Source organism: Saccoglossus kowalevskii, chromosome 21, assembly GCF_978046115.1.
Source record: "Saccoglossus kowalevskii chromosome 21, keSacKowa6.1, whole genome shotgun sequence".
NCBI lineage: Eukaryota > Metazoa > Hemichordata > Enteropneusta > Harrimaniidae > Saccoglossus > Saccoglossus kowalevskii.
Window position 1 is genome coordinate 13728975 of NC_140661.1, and position 23078 is coordinate 13752052.

General features: G+C 33.6%; 1 protein-coding gene across 1 annotated transcript in view; it reads right to left on the minus strand.

Moving 5' to 3' along the window:
• Positions 1–23078, minus strand: part of PRTG (protogenin) — an 83506-nt gene that overhangs the window by 44724 nt on the left and 15704 nt on the right. The window contains 4 exon segments of the mRNA NM_001171244.1: positions 1047–1334; positions 5878–6036; positions 7512–7807; positions 8313–8463. Of these exon segments, the coding sequence (NP_001164715.1) occupies positions 1047–1334; positions 5878–6036; positions 7512–7807; positions 8313–8463 (894 nt within the window).

Sequence of the window (23078 nt, forward strand, 5' to 3'; positions counted from 1 at the left end):
AATCAAATCACCTCACTTATCCAGATAACCATTGACTGGACCGATCAAATCACCTCACTTATCCAGGTAACCATTGACTGGACCAATCAAATCACCTCACTTATCCAGGTAACCATTGACTGGACCAATCAAATCACCTAACTTATCCAGGTAACCATTGACTGGACCAATCAAATCACCTCACTTATCCAGATAACCATTGACTGGACCAATCAAATTACCTCACTTATCCAGATAACCATTGACTGGACCAATCAAATCACCTCACTTATCCAGATAACCATTGACTGGACCAATCAAATCACCTCACTTATCTAGGTAACCATTGACTGAACTAATCAAATCGCCTCACTTATCCGGATAACCATTGACTGGACAAATCAAATCACCTCACTTATCCAGATAACCATTGACTGGACCAATCAAATCACCTCACTTATCCGGATAACCATTGACTGGACCAATCAAATCACCTCACTTATCCAGATAACCATTGACTGGACCAATCAAATCACCTCATTATCCAGGTAACCATTGACTGGACCAATCAAATCACCTCACTTATCCAGATAACCATTGACTGGATCAATCAAATCACCTCACTTATCCGGATAACCATTGACTGGACCAATCAAATCACCTCACTTATCCAGATAACCATTGACTGGACCAATCAAATCACCTCACTTATCCAGATAACCATTGACTGGACCAATCAAATCACCTCATTATCCAGGTAACCATTGACTGGACCAATCAAATCACCTCACATATCCAGATAACCATTGACTGGACTAATCAAATCACCTCACTTATCCAGATAACCATTGACTGGACCAATCAAATCACCTCACTTATCCAGATAACCATTGACTGGACCAATCAAATCACCTCACTTATCCGGATAACCATTGACTGGACCAATCAAATCACCTCACTTATCCAGATAACCATTGACTGGACCAATCAAATCACCTCAGTTATCCAGATAACCATTGACTCGACCAATCATTCAAGCTAGGGTTACTATGCTGGAAAAAGCTCACCTTTTATTATCGTCAACTGTGCAGACGCCTGCACTCGTCCACGTACATTCTCTGCTACGCATTGATATATACCTTCGTCTGATTCGTGCGGATTTTTCCAAATATTAGTGATGACAAGATCGTCATTGTTACTGGGGTTTTGGAAACGCCCATTCATAACAACTGGTTGGGCATTGTGGTACCATGTGATACTTGGTGGTGGCACACCCTCAGCAACGCAGGGAAATCTGGCTGTTACTCCGACAAGTTTTGCTTGAGATTCCGGTACATCAAGTAGTCTTGGAGGAACTAAAAATTGAATAAATGCACATTTAACATCAAATGACCTCTTCAGCACTTACATATTTTATACATATACTATAAACCACTTTAACCTTTTCACCATCAGACTTCCTCAACCGAATTTACTTTGAATTTGATTTATCATCTTTTCATCGTTTGATATTCACATGTATACATTAATTTAATCATGTCCTGATAGTGAACGTGATTGCTTTGTCACATCTTAACTATTTCACACCAGATTTTTTAGCCCAAATTTTTTTACACTTTTTCCTTAAATTCTTCAATATTTCTGGAAATGAACCCAAATTTTGGAGCCAACAGACAAAATTTGTGTCAATTTTTAGTTTCTACTCAAAAAATGTTGTTTGCTATTTTTATCCCAACCGTTGGATGAAAAGTGCAGACTATGAACAGGACTATTTTGTGAATTTGTGATGAAAAGAGGGAACTGCTTGTGAATTAGTTAATTTTACAAGGAACAAAAGTCAGTATGAATTATAATATTTTGTAGTAGTGAAAATTTAATTTAAATTATAATTCACCATATCATAAAATCGTCAAATTGCAAAAATTGCTAGCAGCAAAAATTAAAAGGCTTAAGGTATGTATACTGTAAAAGGGTTAATTATTCACTAGGTTTTAATTTCGCTTATTTCGCTGACTGGAAAATGAGCCAAATTAAAACCCAGTGAATATGTAAAATTTAGCAAAGAACACATTATCTAAATAATAAAACCGTCAATTTTATACACAATAAATATGCCTAAAATGCTAAATCAGCAAAATTTAAATCCAGTGAAAATTAATCATTTTACAGTAATAAACTTCTGATAAAGTATCAATATGACTGCTGTTTCCTTGGCAACGTTTTACTGAATGCAAAGGGTCTATTTCCCTCAAAAGGAAGAGAGCTGAACTGAACAGGACCAGACTGGTCAAAAAACTTAGATTACACATAAAACATGTATTAGATACATCTCTGGAAAGTAATTGAATTTCATGAATAGTAAATGTCTTTTCGATTCAATGCTTCCTAGATAAACAAGACATATGACAACGTCATAAATAATGATTTACTTTAAATAAGCATACATCAAAATTAGAAAATGCATTTTGCTTATATTTACATTTTTTACATTGTCTATGAAAAGTGCATAAAGTAGATGTGACCCAACAATTTCATTTATTCAAATACGACACATGCTGCCCACAGACGTACGTGCATCTGTTATTTCGAAAAGTACATTTGCTACTTGTGCGGCAGTGATGAAAGCATGAATTCAGTGCAACTCCTTTCCCGGACTACATTACTACATATACAGATGTACAGAACATGTGACCTATATAGCGTATGAATTAACTTTGTAATTGGTTGGGTTAGTTAGTATCATGGGACAACTAAGTCTGTTAGTCTTCACATAGAAACTAAGGCTGTGGCGAGCTTCAACCTAGATTTATTTAAAACTTCATTCCCTTGATATCTCTTCTTAATTTGGTCATACATACCCGCAAGTTGTGGGATCACACATTACGATTTAGTTTGTTCAATATATGATGCCCCATTCAACATTTACACCACTTGACTTTCTCGTTCAAATTTGTCTGCACTTTTTTCTTTATATTTCTCAATATTTCTGGAAATGAATCCTAATTTTGGAGCCAACAGCCAAAATTTGAGTCAATTTTTATTTTTTACTCAAAAAATTTGGCTATTTTTGTCCCAATCTTCTGAAGGAAAGTGCAGACTATAAACGGGACTATTTTGTGATGAAAAAAGGAAACTGGTGGCGAATAAGTTAAACATCTGAAAAAACAGTGTGTATACAATGACGTAAATATCATTTAACTGTTTTCTAGTAAGCGTTATATCGTCAAGGTTACATCTGAAGTAAAACAGAAAACTCTTCCCTTATTTATTAAAGGATTTCGAAAAGTCGCGACAAGATGTTGCTCTTTGGTCGTATTCGATATGTGATTTCACACGACACACACACAAGATGTATTGTTCAATGTGGTCACATACAGTTATTATAACATTCAAAATTTATTGTTTGTTTTTTTTTCATTTTGATAATAACAATTTAACAAGTCAATGCTTCACCTTTCCACAAAGGGTTTTATTTCCGTCAGAATAACATTGCTAGTTTGCCAATATGCTCTTGACTACACCCTGTTTCCTGTTCTAAAAATGTTTTACTGGGCATTATTTTGCTTTCAAAAAGGTATAAAAATACATCCGAATCTTTCTCGTATATTTCACCTAAGGCGCACCACACCCTAATGAAGTATTGTACTTCTGAGCTTTGATATGAGCTGCTTCCACTCTCTGGAGAAGTGAATGGTATTTATCAATAAATTATTATAGACGTACGCAACCATATTTCTCACAAACATGTAGCTTAACATAATTTTATTTCAAAATAATAGGTTTTACCATGACCTTATTTTTTTCTGTGGGTACAAATTCACTATCATTGACAATTTCTCAATTATTTCCTCCCAAAAGGTCACACATCCTGGTACTTTCTGGGGGTACAAATTCACTATCAATAAGAATTTCCAAATTATTTCCTCTCAAAAGGTCACACATCCTGATACTTTCTGGGGGTACAAATTCAATATCAATAAGAATTTCCAGATTTATTTCCTCTCAAAAGGTCACACACCCTGGTACTTTCTGGGGGTACAAATTCACTATCAATAAGAATTTCCAAATTATTTCCTCTCAAAAGGTCACACATCCTGGTACTTTCTGGGGGTACAAATTCACTATCAATAAGAATTTCCCAATTATTTCCTCTCAAAAGGTCACACATCCTGGTACTTTCTGGGGGTACAAATTCACTATCAATAAGAATTTCCAAATTATTTCCTCTCAAAAGGTCACACATCCTGGTACTTTCTGGGTCACAAATCCACTATCAATAAGAATTTCCAAATTATTTCCTCTCAAAAGGTCACACATCCTGGTACTTTCTGTGGGTACAAATTCACTATCAATAAGAATTTCCCAATTATTTCCTCTCAAAAGGTCACACATCCTGGTACTTTCTGTGGGTACAAATTCACTATCAATAAGAATTTCCCAATTATTTCCTCTCAAAAGGTCACACATCCTGGTACTTTCTGTGGGTACAAATTCACTATCAATAAGAATTTCCCAATTATTTCCTCTCAAAAGGTCACACATTCTGATACTTTCTGGGGGTACAAATTCACTATCAATGAGAATTTCTAAATTATTTCCTTCCAAATATTTACATTTTAACCCTATAAAGTACCTGTGTGACTATTATGAGATCATCAATTAAGTACCAGGATGTGTGACCTTTAGGGGTCATTAAAGTACCAGGATGTGTGACCTTTGGGGGTCATTAAAGTACCAGGATGTGTGACCTTTAGGGGTCATTAAAGTACCAGGATGTGTGACCTTTAAGGGTCACACATAATACCATGCAGTTTAAACAAAAAATTGCATCATCTACAACTTTAAGAAACTACATCGGTTAAAAAAAACAAGAAAAACAATTATTGAATTTGAAAAAAAAAACAGATCATCAACAACAAAATGGAACCAGTAATAAAAAAACATTGCTCTGATTTTTTGAGATATCAGAAATTGGCTAATAATAATTAAATGATTAAAATGCATGTTTTTTAACATTAATTAAACTAATTATGTCTGTGGTTTAACCCAGAACATCTGTGAACCAAATTGATGATGATTCTCATTATGCAAATTAAGCAATTAGTATGCCCAAATTTAAATCCAAAACTAATCAGGTCTTCAGCATTGTTCCCAGGCACTTCATATACCAAGTCTTATTGAAATGCAAGAATCTGTTTTTGAGATATGTGTAGAAAATTGTGTACTTGTTATGCAAATTAAGTAATTAATATGCATAGATTTCTACATAAAACTAATTAGCTCTGTATTGTTCTAGAGCACATATTTACCCAGTTTAATTATAATGTGATGATTGATTCGTAAAACAATCAGCTTCTCGACTGAGATAGCTCCATTGTTAGCAATGTACATTTCAATTAGAGAATTGAAGATATCCTAAAATGATACCCACATGTATAAAATCATAGCGATCGGACTCATAGTTACCAGCAAGAAGTTGAAAATATGTACCATATAATATGTACCATGTTATATTGAAATGTAATGATTAGTATTTGAGATAGCGAAAAAGCCGAAAATTGACTAAACTTTATGCAAATTAGGTAATTAATATGCATAAATTTTACCAAAAATAATCAGATCTGCGTGTTAGCTCAGAGGATCTATACATAAAATTTCATCAAAATCAATAAGATATCACAAGAGTCAGAAACAAAAAATCGCTTTTATTTTCTGATCTGAATAATATCGATGCAGTTAACTGATACCGTTTGGTGCACAAAATTCAAGAAAAGTATGTAGTTGTAAATATATATAAATATCAAATCAATTAAATGTAACAACAATTCTGATTCGTTGAAACAACTATGTGAGTGAAATGAGAGAATTTCTGAACCAATTATGTTGTGTTTTACTTACCGAGTACAGTAATCCGTGCTGTTTTAGACACTGCACCCCCTGTTGCAGGATTAGTCGCAGTACACTTGTACACACCAGTACTTGTCATACCAAGATTACTGATAAGTAGATTGTTTTTTCCATATGGAACACCCAAATCAGAATTAATAGCACTGCCACCTAGAAATACGTCAAATATTTTCTTAGAATTATTAGACTTTAATAACTGATAGGAACAAAGATTTAAATAAACACAGTGAATAATTACAGCAAGGTTTTCTAATTTTTTTCTAAGAATATGTATTTAACATAATGTAAAAAGAATTCTCATTGGAGGATATGCATATGTATTTAACTTAACTTAACAATGTAAGAAGATTTTTCATTGGAGGATAAGAATATGTATTTAACTTAACAATGTAAGAAGATTTCTCATTGGAGGATAAAAATATGTATTTAACTTAACAATGTAAGAAGATTTCTCATTGAAGGATAAAAATATGTATTTAACTTAACAATGTAAGAAGATTTCTCATTGGAGGATAATAATATGTATTTAACTTAACAATGTAAGAAGATTTCTCATTGGAGGATAAGAATATGTATTTAACATAACAATATAAGAAGAATTCTCATTGGAGGATACGAATATGTATTTAACTTAACAATGTAAGAAGATTTCTCATTGGAGGATAAAAATATGCATTTAACCTAACAATGTAAGAAGATTTCTCATTGGAGGATAAGAATACCTGGCATTAGTTCAAAGCATCTATGAAACAAGTTTCATCAAAATTTGATGAGTGGTTCTTTAGATATCAGTGGAACAGCTACAATTAGGCTAATTATCATGCAAATTAGGTAATTAATATGTATGGATTTTTACCAAAACCTACTAAAATCTGCACATTGGCCCAGAGCATCTATGCACCAAGTTTCATCAAAAACTGATGTATGGTTCTTGAGATATCAGTGGATCAGACGGACACACACACACACATACATAGATACATACATACATACATACATACAGACATACAGACATACATACAATCTGAAGTACACAATAGCACAATTAATTTAGCACAAATATGGCAATCATTCAGCTATCTTGGATCTGATCATGAAACAAATTGAAATGCACATGTATCCTAAGATGTTTTAGGTAATGTTTGAAGTTAGAATACACAAGGAGGTCAAAATATTAGTCTCAGTTTATGAACTTCATTTGCATGGGACTAGGAATTGTTAATGAGGGTAACAACAGACATCCCCTATCCTCGGGGGCGGAGCTAAGTCACAAGACGTTCCACGTTGCTACGACGCGCACCACTGTACATGCATTTCCATGGGCTCTGTGCGCGCTGCTGTGGAACGCCGGTCGAGCCGGTGAAAATTCGAGAAAACAACACAAACTCAACTTTGAAGTAATCCTGAACAACCAAATTTATATATGTTACACACGTAGGGCTAATCTTGTTGCACTGGTCACAGGAGTCTCAACAATCATCCCAAAGTACCGTTTTCTGCGAGTTTTGGGCCTTTGTTTTCACCGCCGCGGGTTGCCAGGCGGTGAAAATGCCCAGATGTCCGCCCCCGAGGATATACCAAAACTTTACTAACATCATGGACAAGATAAAGACTATTAATCATACCTAGCCTATTCCAAGTTACTTCAGGTTCTGGATCATCCGGAGAATACCGGACAACGAGACACTCCAGAACAATGGTGTCTCCTTCCTCTTTTGTTTCAGGTTTAGGACCTTGAACTATAATAGGTTTTCTATCTGGATCAGGTTCATTTGTTGGCGGCATTGTTGACTGCACTGTCAGTGGGGCTTCTGCACTTCTTCTTTTGTTGGCGATATTTACAGCGATGCATCTATAATTTGCGGCATCGCTTTCCTGAATGTTGTGAATTTGAAGAACTCCTGAGGGTAAAACAACGAATCTGAAAACAAGAATTAAGTTGATTATTTTCACATTGTGTACACATATCGGTAAACAAGATTGATAAAGTTGTATCATTTTGTTATTCTGACTACATTGCCCAATCTTGGTGATAAAACTAACAGCAATTTATCATACATGAATACATGACTCAGGAACATATAAAACATCAAAGAAACCAGAATTCTTTTTTAACACATTTGTTGCAAACAAGTTGGTATCAATCTTCCAAAAGCTTTACCGAGTACATAGGAGATGCTTGGTCTGAAAGGTGGTATTTGAGCGTGATTTACTAGTACAGTAGATTTGCATAACAAATATTCTGCGATGGAAACAGTAGACAATAAATAATCTGTTTTCAAATTTGTTTCTGTTGACTACCGGTTAGTCTCTTCAAACATGCACATGTAAAAATAAACAGTATCTTCAATTGCATTGAGAGGGAACAATCAGAAAAGATGCAATTATGTTAATAAGATCTTTTTATAGCTATGACATCATCATACCTGTTGTTTGAGGGAATTGGATCTTTGTCCTTTTCCCATGAAATAACTGCTGGAGGTAACGAGTCTACGTGACATTCAAATCTTGCTACTCCGCCTAAGCTAGCTGTAACTGGCTTAGGATTTTGTAAATGGGATTGAAACTTGGATAAAGCTGAAAAAATAAAACAAAGAATCATAAGCTTTCAGTTGCACTGATGTGTAACTATGGCAACATGTAACAATAAAATGATTCAAAACAGTTTCTATCAAAACACACTGGACTACCCTCTGAGATAATGGTATGATCCTATTGACACCCAAAAAACATGACCTGCCCCCTTTCAGGCCTGCAGATATACTTGATCTAAAATGTAACCGACAGGTGTGTTTTGGTTTTTTTCTTGATAGTTGATTAGTTAACATGCTCAGAAAAAGCAGATGCCTTTTCTTGGGGGGGTTACTGTAAAGAAAACAAAGTAATTAACGAAGTACAAATCCATAATAAAACAGTATTACTGTAACATCTTATTAAAGTTCATTAACTGAGTGGCTGTTACATCATTTACACACACTCCCCTAACTTTGTAGACACAAACCTAGAACTTAAAGACAGGATATGTTTCAGAGATGGTCTCAGTGATAAGTGTTATCAACTACATTACTCATCAGGAAGGAAGTTTGCTTTTATCTTTTCCACATTTTGCACTTAATGAGTTTGACAAACAATCTCTGTCATCTCCAGAGTGCACTGTCATTGTTATATGAGGGTGATATTCATCTTTTTATTAATACCCAAACATTTAATGTTTTTGAAAATTTGAATGCTAATTTCCTTGACACAGCAGTTCAAGCCGGATACTGGAAAGTTTTTGAAAAATACAATAAATAAAATTTGAAAAAACAAATGGTTCAATTTAGAATATTTTGCTCATAATTGCTAGTGACCTATAGGAGTTAATAAGAGAGATATTACTGACAATTTTAATGTGATACTGTAATTGAAATGTGATCACTGTGGAGTGAATTGTAGACAACAAAATGGCTGCCAGTCGTCAATTTTGGAAGTCCATCAGCAAAAACAAAAAAAAAATGTGCATCAAGATTCCACAATGTTCAATTTATAAACCAAGATTGAATAAAGTCGGTCCATACACAACAGATCCAGTTCTAAAATAGCATAAATGCTCAATTTTGAAATGTTTTAACGCAATTAAGTGCTATTAAAAATGTATTTGTATTTGAATATGAAAGTGATCAGTCCAGACATGTCAGGGGTATAGATGCACACAGGTAATCTATAAGTCCATGTTTACAGACTCTGTCCAACTAACGATGGTGCTTAACTAGAACAATAAGGTCATCAGTACCGGTAATTATTTATACAATATTTTATCTTTTTATTCTTTGTATCTCATAAACTTTCAAAATATACAACAAGCAACAATACAGTTAGAATATGCCTAGATTTTATATTCATAGATTGGTGAAATAACCAATTTTTAGAAGTTATCCTCGCCACAAGAAATTGTTAACATGATACACAGGGTTTAACAGATTTATGTCATGACCATCATTTTTTTAATACTATCAGAAAAACTTTGTTAATAAACATAATTAAAAAATTTATAGCAATTTTCTTTGTATAAAGAGCAGTGAAACATGGAGAAGCTATTAAAAAAGATAAAATTACTAAGCCAGATTTACCTGACAGATATAAATCTTTTTTATTGGCGTTTAGAATTTAGTAGCTGCACCTTTTTTCTTATAACATACATCATTTAATAATGGCTCTTTGACAGTGAACTGAAGGTAAATAATTGGTGACTTAAGTATAATAAATTTTTATATCTCGCTTGGAGATGAGATAAAATCACAATATATAATTTAACATTAAATGAAGGTCACTATCTGTTCACAGATTTAGATATTAAGTAAATGCCACTTTCATATTCATTAACGGAGAAGAGCTCATTGGGCACAAGTTCTGTAAAACATATTTCCGACCAATAGCATTACAGAACACAGTGAACGATTGGAAAGGTTCAATCGAATGAGCAGAAATGAGCAAGATACAACCGCATGATACACAATCCAGAAATATAAAAGGACACTAGGAAAACATCACTGATCAGATCTTTCAAAGACTTGGTTATTTGCATTAAAATTATTTCTGGAAATGTAAGTTTGTCTTGCGATAATTCAGACGACTTTAAAATAAATATTCATCTCATATCCACTCAGTTACAGGCCCTCATCATACAAAGCTGCAAGGTTCAAGATAAAGTGACTGAAGTTTATGAAAATAATGGCGGTACAAAATAGTATAAAACTCATGCTTACTAAATAACCAAAACATATTAGAGTGTTATGTTTTCACCACCAGTTCCCTCTTTTCATCACAAAACAGTCCTGTTTATAGTCTGCACAAAATAGACAAATTTTTTGAGTAAAAACTGAAAATTTACTAAAATTTTGTCTGTCGGCTCCAAAATTCAGGTTCATTTCCAGAATTATAGAAGAATATAAGAAAGAAAGTGCAGAAAATTTGGGTGAGAAAGTCAATGACTGATCAAAAACATATGTACATGCAGGAAGAAATAACAAAATACTAGGCTGTAGTTGCCTAATATCACCAACGAATCAATCAACCAATCAATAAATACAAATGTATGAATACAATAAACTATTATTTACCCTATAAATGCAAGTAATACAATTTAGTTACAAAGTTAATAGACTCAGCAATGTTGACAATAAAATGTAACTGATACATTTTGAATAATGTCTGAACTATTGTATATTGTTAATAGTTTGTTATTTTTAGCCCTATTCTGCAGTAAATAATTTCCATCTATCTTGAAACCATTTAGTTGCATCTATCTTGAAACCATTTAGTTGCATCTATCTTGAAACCATTTAGTTGCATCTTTCTTGAAACCATTTAGTTGCATCTTTCTTGAAACCATTTAGTTGCATCTTTCTTGAAACCATTTAGTTGCATCTTTCTTGAAACCATTTAGTTGCATCTTTCTTGAAACCATTTAGTTGCATCTATCTTGAAACCATTTAGTTGCATCTATCTTGAAACCATTTAGTTGCATCTTTCTTGAAACCATTTAGTTGCATCTTTCTTGAAACCATTTAGTTGCATCTTTCTTGAAACCATTTAGTTGCATCTTTCTTGAAACCATTTAGTTGCATCTTTCTTGAAACCATTTAGTTGCATCTTTCTTGAAACCATTTAGTTGCATCTATCTTGAAACCATTTAGTTGCATCTATCTTGAAACCATTTAGTTGCATCTTTCTTGAAACCATTTAGTTGCATCTTTCTTGAAACCATTTAGTTGCATCTTTCTTGAAACCATTTAGTTGCATCTTTCTTGAAACCATTTAGTTGCATCTTTCTTGAAACCATTTAGTTGCATCTTTCTTGAAACCATTTAGTTGCATCTTTCTTGAAACCATTTAGTTGCATCTTACTTGAAACCATTTAGTTGCATCTTTCTTGAAACCATTTAGTTGCATCTTTCTTGAAACCATTTAGTTGCATCTATCTTGAAACCATTTAGTTGCATCTTTCTTGAAACCATTTAGTTGCATCTATCTTGAAACCATTTAGTTGCATCTTTCTTGAAACCATTTAGTTGCATCTTTCTTGAAACCATTTAGTTGCATCTATCTTGAAACCATTTATTTGCATCTTTCTTGAAAGACTTTAATAATGTCAGCACCAAACTTTTTATTGAATAGTTTAGAATACTTGAAATTACAAAATTTAACACCAAAAATGAACAAAAGAACAAACACTGTCACAAACAACAATAATAAATAATAAGTAAACAATTAGCATAAATTTCTAAGATTTTATGAAATAAAGACTCCTAGTCTATTGGAAAACTTTCAAATTTATTAATGTACATTGACATTGTTCCCAAAAAAATGGCATACAGCAGTTTCAATGTCAGATTTCTTGCAATCTAAGAGAGCATAGCATGCATCTCATTGTCAAATGCAACTACTGGTAGTTTTTTTTATTGACAAAGCTACTGTTATAAATTTATAAATATTAACATTAATCGTTTGAACACAATATATTTCTCTGCAAAAATTTTAATGTAAAATTTTGCATATTTTTAAATATTTTTCGATAATTTCTTCATTAATTATGAATCAAATAGATATTTCCAAAATGGTGGACATCTTTGAAAAAAAAAATATTAATAGTGAGAGAATTCCACTATTTTCACCAGCTTGCATAGTTAGTACAATGCCATATCACTACGTCAAGTTCGGCAAGATGTATCAGATTATAGTGTAATGTACACAACATATATGTATAATATATTATCCAACTAATATCTCCTTAGCTATAACTAAGAAAGGACAAATATATTTTTGGACACAGAAATTTGGATAAGATGCCCAAGAAATCACAAATCTGAATAGAAAGAAAGCAGATACCAAGAACAAAATCACATTTTGTTCTAGATTTATGAGTGAATATACCGCTGCCTCAATGAAAGGCGTGAAATATCAAATTTCGGCATAAAGGAACAGGGTGAAAACATTAATTTTTCCCATTTCATATTTGGAAAATTTATACATAGAACAAAGCAGATCAATAAATAAATTGACTAAATTTATTCCAGAGTACAATTTCCTGTGAGTAATACAAAACATCAAAGTCAAAACTTGTATATTATATTCATGGGCTAAGGGGGGAATGTTGGTTGCTATGTGAATCTGGAAACATTGATAATTAAATGCATATTTAAATCCAATTAAGCATGCCAATGAGCAACTTAGGTTAATTAAATCTTACTTGTTAATATAATGATATTGTGAAATGCTTTTATTTCACAGGGGACACATTTTTTGTGAATTTCGTGAGTTAGTGATTTTCACTAAATTTTGTCTTCATGAATTGCATAAAATCCACAAATCAAAATTGTTTGTAGTAAAAGTTTAAAGCACTTTCAACTTGTTCAATCGATGAATTTAATGATTCTTAAGATTCAACAAACAAACAAACACCACCAGGCTTTCTCGTCCATATTTGTCTGCATTTTTTCCTTGTATTCTTCAATATTACTGGGAATAAACCCTAATTTTGAAGCCAACAGACAAAATTTGAGTCAATTTCCAGATTCTACTCAACAAATTTGGATATTTTTGTCCCAATCTTCTGAACGAAAGTGCAAACTTTAAAATGGACTATTTTGTGAATTTGTGATGAAAAGAAGGAACTGGTGGTGAAAAGGTTAATTTAATCATTGTGAACTGATTAATCATCAGCATAGTGATGCTTTTCAGTAGTTTAATTAAAATTAATTAATTAGGATGGGTTGGGTTTATGATTCTTCAAATACTACTAAAATTAGTTACCTCTGAAATGATTATTATCAAAGTTTCACAACTGCTTTTGAGAGACATAGGCAGAACGGTCTAAAGCAAATTAAGCAAATTAGGTCATTAATATGCTAGAACGCAATCAAATCCGAATGCAATCAAATCTGTGAATTTGCACAAAGAAACCATCTATCTCATTTCATTAATATTTGATTAGTATAACTCTTTAGATTGTGGTGACAAAGACGCTCAATGTCAGAATAGTTTTAAGGCTCAGAATGAACAAATTTTCTGGTCAATTGCAAAATATTTGTGTTTAAACTGTATTATCACTAAAGTTTTACTTAAATTTTTTTTCACAAACAAATGAATTTTTCTTTCATTTTATTTTTCTTCTACCAAATCAGAAAAGTTGTATCTTTACTTTACTCAGTATATATTTTAGTGATTGCGACATAAACCTAAAATGAAGAACTGTTTCCTATTTGGCACTGATCCAACTATACAAAATGAAGAAGGTGCAGAGTTTGTGATGTGTGTCAGATATGACAACTGACAATTTAAAGATACATCAAATTTTCCAATCACTATAAATTTCGCCATTATTCCATTCCACTAAAATATTGATTTCACAGCTTTTCCCAGCTTGCTCTGAACAGTGTCACTATTAATGTGTTCGTGCACAGCTGTCCATGTTAACCCCCAACGTGCAACAACATTGAAATTAAACGCGGCAACAATAGGTTGTTTTTTTTTTACTCAAAAGCCATTATAAACTGCAGAGTTGATTTTGTCCCGTTTTATTAGGTGTTGAGTTACCAGTTGACTCATCTAAAAGCCCTGAAATAACACATCATAAAAATAAAATAGACATCTATACTCCTATCACTCAAGACATCAAATAAGTTTCAACACCCATCAAACCAAGGGCGGATGTAACACACTGAATGAATGGTAGCTTGTTACTCATGGATTTGCAATCTGCACTAACCAAGTTTATCAAAGCTATGACCTAGTTTTAAATTCAAACATCATAGATCTACATTGTTTTATTTGTAACCCTTTATGGCTCAATGTTAAATGCAATGTCTGATTTGCAAGTTGAGTTTTTTGATCAAAATACAACATTTTCGAAACATTTCTAAAGACTGTGTTCAAATAGCCATGTCCTTGACCTGCAATATTGTATGGAGAATTTCACATTCAGATCAGTGTCTAACTTTAAGCAAATATTGTACTGTAAAATGCTGTGATTTCATCATAAGAACACCTTGAATGAGGTGTTTTTAAGTACAAAATCAAAGAAAGCTTAGAAATAACTAAGTGCCCCTTTAAAATTAGCCTTTCAAACAAGAAGCTTGGCAACTAATATTTGTAAAAATATGTGAATCACATTATCAAAATTTACAATACTTACAGAAAATACATTTGATTTTACGTCTGTTGTTTTCAGTCTAATTAATTCCAGAGCATCTCTGTGACAACTTCAATTCAAATCTGATTTTTTGAGATATCAGAAATTGGCTAATAATAATTAGATAATCAATATGTATGGTTTTCAACATGTTCAATCAAATATTATGCATATACTTAGGTCTGTGTATTGTTTCAGGGCGCACATGTACCAAGTTTTAATCCAATATGATACTGCAACGTATCGACTAATAACTTCACATTTATCAAATATATAACTCATGACCTTAACAACCACACATTTACCTATTTTTTATACTGAGATATTGAAATTTATTCATTTTAATTTATTTTTGCTAATTCATTGTAATTTGTAATACTCGTCACAAAAATGTCAAAAAATATTATTATTTATTCATTTTAATTTATTTTTGCTTATTCATTGTAATTTGTAATTCTCGTCACAAAAATGTCAAAAAATATTATTATTTATTCATTTTAATTTATTTTTGCTTATTCATTGTAATTTTTAATACTCGTCACAAAATGTCATGTCAAAAAATATTTTTATTACATCTGTTTTCAATAGCCATTAGTCATGAAGCACTTCTGAGCAAAAGACAGTGGGATTTCCAGACTTATTTTTCATGGAATTAAAATTTCACATTTTGCAAACACAAACATAGTGTGATAATCAAATAAAAGACAGAAAATAATGTCATTGCGAAATTGGGGATGGATAAAACAAAACAAAGCCATGAGTAATATTGACACAAGTACCAACCAATACAGCAGGACTTGTATAAACCGAGCATCAACAAGATTGTTAATGTTATACACAAATCTCTAACAATCTTTTCTGAAGAGACAGAGAGCGATGGTACCGGTAGTTCTCGTTGGTTCCAGATCATGCAATGTTTGATTTTGACCGTTTCCCGTTTCCCACCCCACCACATGCCAAAAATTGAATAATGTTTAGAACTCAACTTCCCCGACAAACTCTGTCATATTCTTGTACCAAAGGGTTACTGAATGAGGACGATTAAGAAGACCGATTTTATATTCACAATAGTTTTTAATTTTAAGTGTTATGTAATACATAAACCGGTGCTAACCCCCCCCCCCTCCACCAAGGTTTAAACTCCACCATTTTTGAGACTGTTTACGCCAATGTAACCGTGGTCATGCCTGTTGTTGTTTCTTGCAGACACAAAAAACAGTTGTAAACAACACAATATCTGTTTAATTAAAAAAGTCAGATGGAGAAGGCAGATATATCTTATAATTCATTAGAACATGAGAAGATATTGTAAATGCTATATTACTTCACCGTCCAGTGTTGTGAGACGGTGATTACTTGCAGAATTTCAATGGAGTTTAGTTTAACTCGCCTATAAATGTAACAGCCATGACAATAATTACATAGTTCAGGCGCTAGAAGCTATACAATTCACTTGTGTAAGCTATTCATAAGCTTGTCAATCTTACTAATTATAAATACTTTATACTATTCCGTTTTGGGGTTTTGGAAACATAGTTGCCATGTCTCCATGGATTTGCATGGAGGCAACAACTTTTGTATTTCTTGACCTTGATTGGCTATATACCTTATCAACAATTCAACGCTTCATGTACTTAGATGCCCTACTTCACATAGAAGACTGTACTATTCGGGTAACAGGTAGGTCAGGTCAGTTCTGAGGGACTGAGAATGACTTGCACTTACAAAGATGAAGCCAATAGGCAGACACGAGAAAAACAAATTTCACTTTCCGGCTTTGTACCAAGATTTGGCAAAATGTACACCGAGAAGTTAACACCAACAGTTTCAGTGTTCATGGGAATAATGGTGATAACTTACAAATGGAAGAGCCAAATTCCTGCTGAGGCTGTTTACTCAGAGCAAAACTCCTATTATCAAGTAGAAGCAACAATGGAACTTCAATCAATTTTTTCCAATTAAATTCATCATCATTTTCTTTTCCATTTTGAACATGACTCAGATCATCTACTGACAAAATACTTGATAAGCCATTGATATCTTCATCTGGTTTTTAAGAAGTGATTTACAGTGCCAAATGACCCATGGGAAAAACTTGCAACTCCTACAGTGTACAGTAATGGTTGTCCAGCTGGGGGAACGATCAATGCAACCTAATACCAAGATTTCAGTCCAAAGGAAGTTGTAAACTAAAGGTTCAGTTTCACCAGCCACTAGACAAGTTCATTGATATATGTGTTTATCTAAAATGAAGTTCAACTTTCATCATTATTGCCTGCAAGTGTATTTCAGTTGTCACTGGCCGGAACTACTTTCATTGTCATGCATCTCATTAATGGAGAAAGGTCACCTACAATTACATCAAGCTTCAATACACTATAGGGACTAATTTGCCAGGTTGATAATTTGGCATTATTGTGGTGGGAAAATGTGCATTTTCTCAAAAATTACTTTCCACACAGATCTGACAAGATGCATTATTTACAAGTTTTATGTCGAAGCACATAAAGTTGAGGTGTCATCTCACTGAAATAAATAACATGATATTCAACTGCAAACAGGTCACAGTGACTCTTTTCTAATCATATAAAACATATGAATAAAGACATATGTTAGGTACCAAAATTAAAAAACAAGCAGCCTATCGACTGAGATAGCTCCGCTGTTAGCAATGCACATTTCAATTAAAGAACTGAAGACATCATTAGAAAATGAACAATATGTATAGTATCAAAGCAAATGGACTTACAGTTTTTAACAAGAAGTGGAAAATGACAAAAATATTCACCAAAATTAGAGAATTGAAGATATCATCACAAAATGAACAAATCTGAGAGAGGTCCACATGTAGTACCTATATATGTAATATCAAAGCAATTGAAATTTTGGTTTTTAACAAGAAGTCGAAAATATCACTTTTTACCAAAAATATTCACCAAAATTTGAGAATTGAAGATATCATCACAAAATGAACAAATCTGAGAGAGGTCTACATGTAGTACCTATATATGTAATATCAAAGCAATCGGACTTGCGGTTTTTAACAAGAAGTCGAAAATATCACTTTTTACCAAAAATGACAAAAATATTCACCAAAATTAGAGAATTGAAGATATCAACATGAAATGAACAAACCTAAGAGAGGTCTACCCAAGGTACATATACACCAAGTATCAAAGCATTCAGGCTTGTAGTTTTCAAGAAGAAGTCGAAAAAGTAAAACATTGACACAAACGACGGACGGCGACGACGGACAATCACTCATATGATAAGCTACGCTCGACAAAGTCGACAGCGGAGCTAAAAAAGTTAATTTCTCTGACCTCAAAATAATTCACTGCCCTTGCTATGTACCTAGTTCATCAGCTCCATGGCATGACAGAACCAATAGTCAGAGCTAGAATAGGTAACAGCCACAAAGCCACTCCAGAATAGCTAATAGTCACAACCAGAAGGGTAAACACAAAAGGCCACAGAGTCAGAAAGGTAAACACTAACAGCCACAGAGCCAGAAAGGTAAACACAAAAGGCCACAGAACCAGAAAGGTAAACACAAAAGGCCACAGAGCCAGAAAGGTAAACACAAAAGGCCACAGAGCCAGAAAAGTAAACACAAAAGGCCACAGAGCCAGAAAGGTAAACACAAAAGGCCACAGAGCCAGAAAGATAAACACAAAAGGCCACAGAGCCAGAAAGGTAAACACAAACAGTTACAAGATCAGAAAGGTGAACACTAACAGCCACAGAGCCAGAAAGGTAAACACGTATGGCCACAGAGCCAGAAAGGTAAACACAAAAGGCCACAGAGCCAGAAAGGTAAACACAAAAGGCCACAGAGCCAGAAAGATAAACACAAAAGGCCACAGAGCCAGAAAGGTAAACACAAACAGTTACAAGATCAGAAAGGTGAACACTAACAGCCACAGAGCCAGAAAGGTAAACACATATGGCCACAGAGCCAGAAAGGTAAACACAAAAGGCCACAGAGCCAGAAAAGTAAACACAAAAGGCCACAGAGCCAGAAAGGTAAACACTAACAGCCAAAGAGCCAGAAAGGTAAACACAAACAGCCAAAGAGCCAGAAAGGTAAACACAAACAGCCAAAGAGCTATAATAATCAGCCTATATACAAGAATGAGTTATCTAGCAGTACGCCATACAGTTGCACGTACCTGTATATTGTGAATACAGGCAGGTATAATGGGAGTCAACTCGAAAAACCTCAGGGTATATTCTATCAATCAAAGGGTCATCAAAACTCTAACAGTTTATGAAGTCTCATAAAATCAACACAATGGAGTTAGGTCATCACAAAACACATATCAAATGTTCTCATTCAAGCCATGTTTGTTTTACTACATAACGCACATGTTGCTATGAGCTAAACGATTGAATAAACATACACTTTAAAAGTTGCTTAATTATGATAGATACGCTGGCTTTTATATGAATACACTGACAATGAAATGCTTAATCATTTCTTTGAGAATAGACCACAATACTATTCACTGGACCTCAAAGTATGCGTGTAAATAGTTGTATTCTTGTACCATTTCACATTCAAATGTTAGTTAACATCTTTTATATTTTTATGAAGACATTGAACGTACTATTTGGACTTTAGTACGTCATTTTTGTTTGATTACCTAACGTTTTTAGGTTCATGTGCTGCAAGTTACAGAGCCCATACCTCAGTGGCCGTCCTTCAGCAAATAATGAAGCAAAGGCATTTTAGATGTCAAAATCGGGAAACTTTTTACGCAAACTGGGAAGTTCGAATTACTAAACGAAGTACAGGACGACGAAGATGAAATATCCAAGAACCAACACATACCAAAAATTATATCTCAAAAGTGAATATTCGTGGTGTATTTTAAGTCTAACTGAACCGGTGTTAGTACTCTAAATATCCAAACATATTTTAGTATAAGGTAGTAACAAAACATTGATTATCATTGTGAAACAAAAAGCACCTTAACCATCTGTGGGTTTAGTAAGTTAAAAAAAAAAATGAATACAAAAGACAAATAAAATAAGACACACTAAAATTAAAATACACTGAAATTCAACATAGTAAGAAATACAAATTAGAAAATCTCTGAAAAAATTGATTAAACAGCAGCAAGGTTCTACCAGACCACAGTTACATATTTATCTTTTAGAAAATAGTATTTTTTAAATAATATGACAAAGCCATATTATTTCCCATTATTTTCACAAAGCTTTCCATTCTGGACAAGTCATTAATTTTTATTTTAAAATACTCCAAGACATGTTTTCTCTCTACTTCATAGAAATTGCAATCTAAGATGAAATGCATTTCATCTTCAATTTGATCTGAATTGCATTTTTTGCACGTTCTTTCATTTTCTGGGGTTTTGGTTTACTCTTCCTTCCCAATTCAATTTCAAGGTTGTGGTCACTGAGCCTAAATAATAATAATTTCATTTATTACACCATAATGAAAGTAAACAAATCATTTTAGGTCGTTATGTAATAAATTTTAAAAACAGTAACAAAAATAAAAATTAAGATAAATGGCAAATTAGCCTGAGATAGTGTGGTGATATACAATTATGTATGATAAGTACATGTCTATGTGTCATGTTTCTTGAAACAAAGTTATAAGTATTTAGTCACATGCTTGATTAATTTATGTTCTTTTGTATTAATAATAGTTTTGAATTTGTTTATAATGTTTTCTGATTGAAAAGTGGGGAGTACATTTGTGAATTCTGTATAAAGTATTTCTCTTTCAGTATTATAAAAATCACACCTTGTTACAAAATGTATTTCATCTTCAATTTCTGATGAAGTGCATTTTTTTGGCCTTTTATGTCTGCCAACTTCAATTTGAAGTTTATGGCAGCTCAATCTCAAGTGTGGCATTACTTTGATGTCTTCTCTATTATGTAATAAATGCAGATAGGGCGATGTACTGATATCATTTTTAAGGAGGCTGTAAGTTGTAAGCTGTAAGTAAATATGACACAAATCTGTCATGATTATGTGATCTTACTAAAACTAGAACTAACATATTCATAGAACATGGTACAACTTGTGAAATAGATCCAACTAGAACAATGCGCACAAATGATGAAGACATTTTTGTCTCCGGCTATGTTACTTTGCTGTGGCTTTTCGATGATTTGTCATGAATCCCAAATAAGTTTAATGCCTGGATGAACCACCCGAGAAATTGTTTACATGCACAACAGTTATAAGTACGACTGTCAATATTTTTGTTTTTGTTTATTTCATTGAATACCGTAAAAACCCGCAAATAAGCGCCACCCTCAATTAAGAGCCACTCAGTGAAAATTTGTTACATTTGACCCTCCATTAAGAGCCACCAAGAGTTGAGTGGTTTTGTCAATAAGAACCCTGAAATAAGCGCCAGCCGCCCGGTTGTTTACAATCAGGCAGACACCGAGCTTGTCGTGCCTCACTTCCACCCTGCATTGTTTATTGCACCACAGAAGGTGTGAGACAAATAATGATTATCCCCATAACTTGCCCGATGGCCTGTTTTCTAAGGTCTATGGTGTAATTGAGAACGGAAGAATGATAGACGAAAGAAATGCACTGAGAGCGTGAATGTGACTGTCAACTTGTCTATTTTATATTTCTGACACACAATCGACCAATTCACAAACTATTTAGTAGTAACTACTAGTATGTTTTTTGCCGAAACACCGAAGGACACGTCGAGATATTCACTGCCAATGTTGTCTTTATAACAACAGTCCCTCCACAACTGTGTTATAACCAAGTAAAGAACGTCATGATTTTAGAACGCCTTTATCGGAAAATCGGAGGTATTGAAAATACATTCTCACAGATGAACCGGAACAGGAAGTCAGTAGAAAACAAAAGATTTTTTCCTTAGCGTGGGGGAAATTTGGTTAGAGTGGGGGAAAACAGAGGTGTTAATCCGGTCCTGGCAACGTTTGAGGGATCGTGACGTAGCTCCGACTGTGAGATGTAATGATTACGCAGCCCACTCTCGCTGATCGCGATTTTGGGTTATTTTTTGCATTTCGTTTGAGATGTTCGTTTTGGGGTGATTCAAGACAAAATGTTCAGGGAAGTAACAAAATAAATGGCATTAGTTTGAAGAGGACTCTCTTGCCGAAAATAATCAATATTGAAGTCGAATGGATTAGTTCCACAAACTTGCGCGATCAACTTGTCTTACAGCAAAGTGAAGTCTACGTGACCCGCCTGACCCAAATATTTAAATTAGCTATTTGTGAGAATTGAAAATAATCTGGACTTGTACCAATCAGAAAATGCCTTTTAACAGGCCTGGGCTTTCGTGAATGATTTCGTCTCTCCGATTGGTCACAGGAAATTATTTTTAATACATGTAATTGTTACTTTCTCGGTATCGTTTCGTATTTGGTTATATAGGGGTGGGGCTATAGTTTGACCCTGTTTGCGTGGACTGTGAAGTACGTGAATATCATTAACATATCATTATAAGCTGGCTTAATTATGAAACAGGAAATATATAAACCAAAGCTGTACTGTCAGACGTCTAGCGCAATTAAAACAATGCCCAAGTACCCAAGCTGTGAAAATCTATAGAAAAACGTGTTATTCTTTATTGTTTTTGCCATAAATACAAGTGATTGGGCATTATTTTTTTCATTCGTTCCATGCTTGCTTTGCAAGTCTCCGAAACTATTTTATATCGTCACCAAATCAACCACCACGCCAGCCACAGCCACGCAAGTTAATCCCAGTTTTCAAGAAAAAAGTTTGCCGTACCAAACTTGGTAAACAATTGTACAACGGAAGTACAAGTGATTCGAGTGTTGGGTCAGACACTGAGAGTGCTACCAAATCCGACTTCAGGCATCGCTACGCATTGTCAGTGAGACGTGACTTCAGGCATCGCTACACATTGTCGGTGAAACGTCGAATCATCGTATTTATTTGACGTTTGTTATTCCCATAACAGTATTTTTACAGAATAAATTAATTGCAATGATACATCATTAATAATTACTTGTCTTTT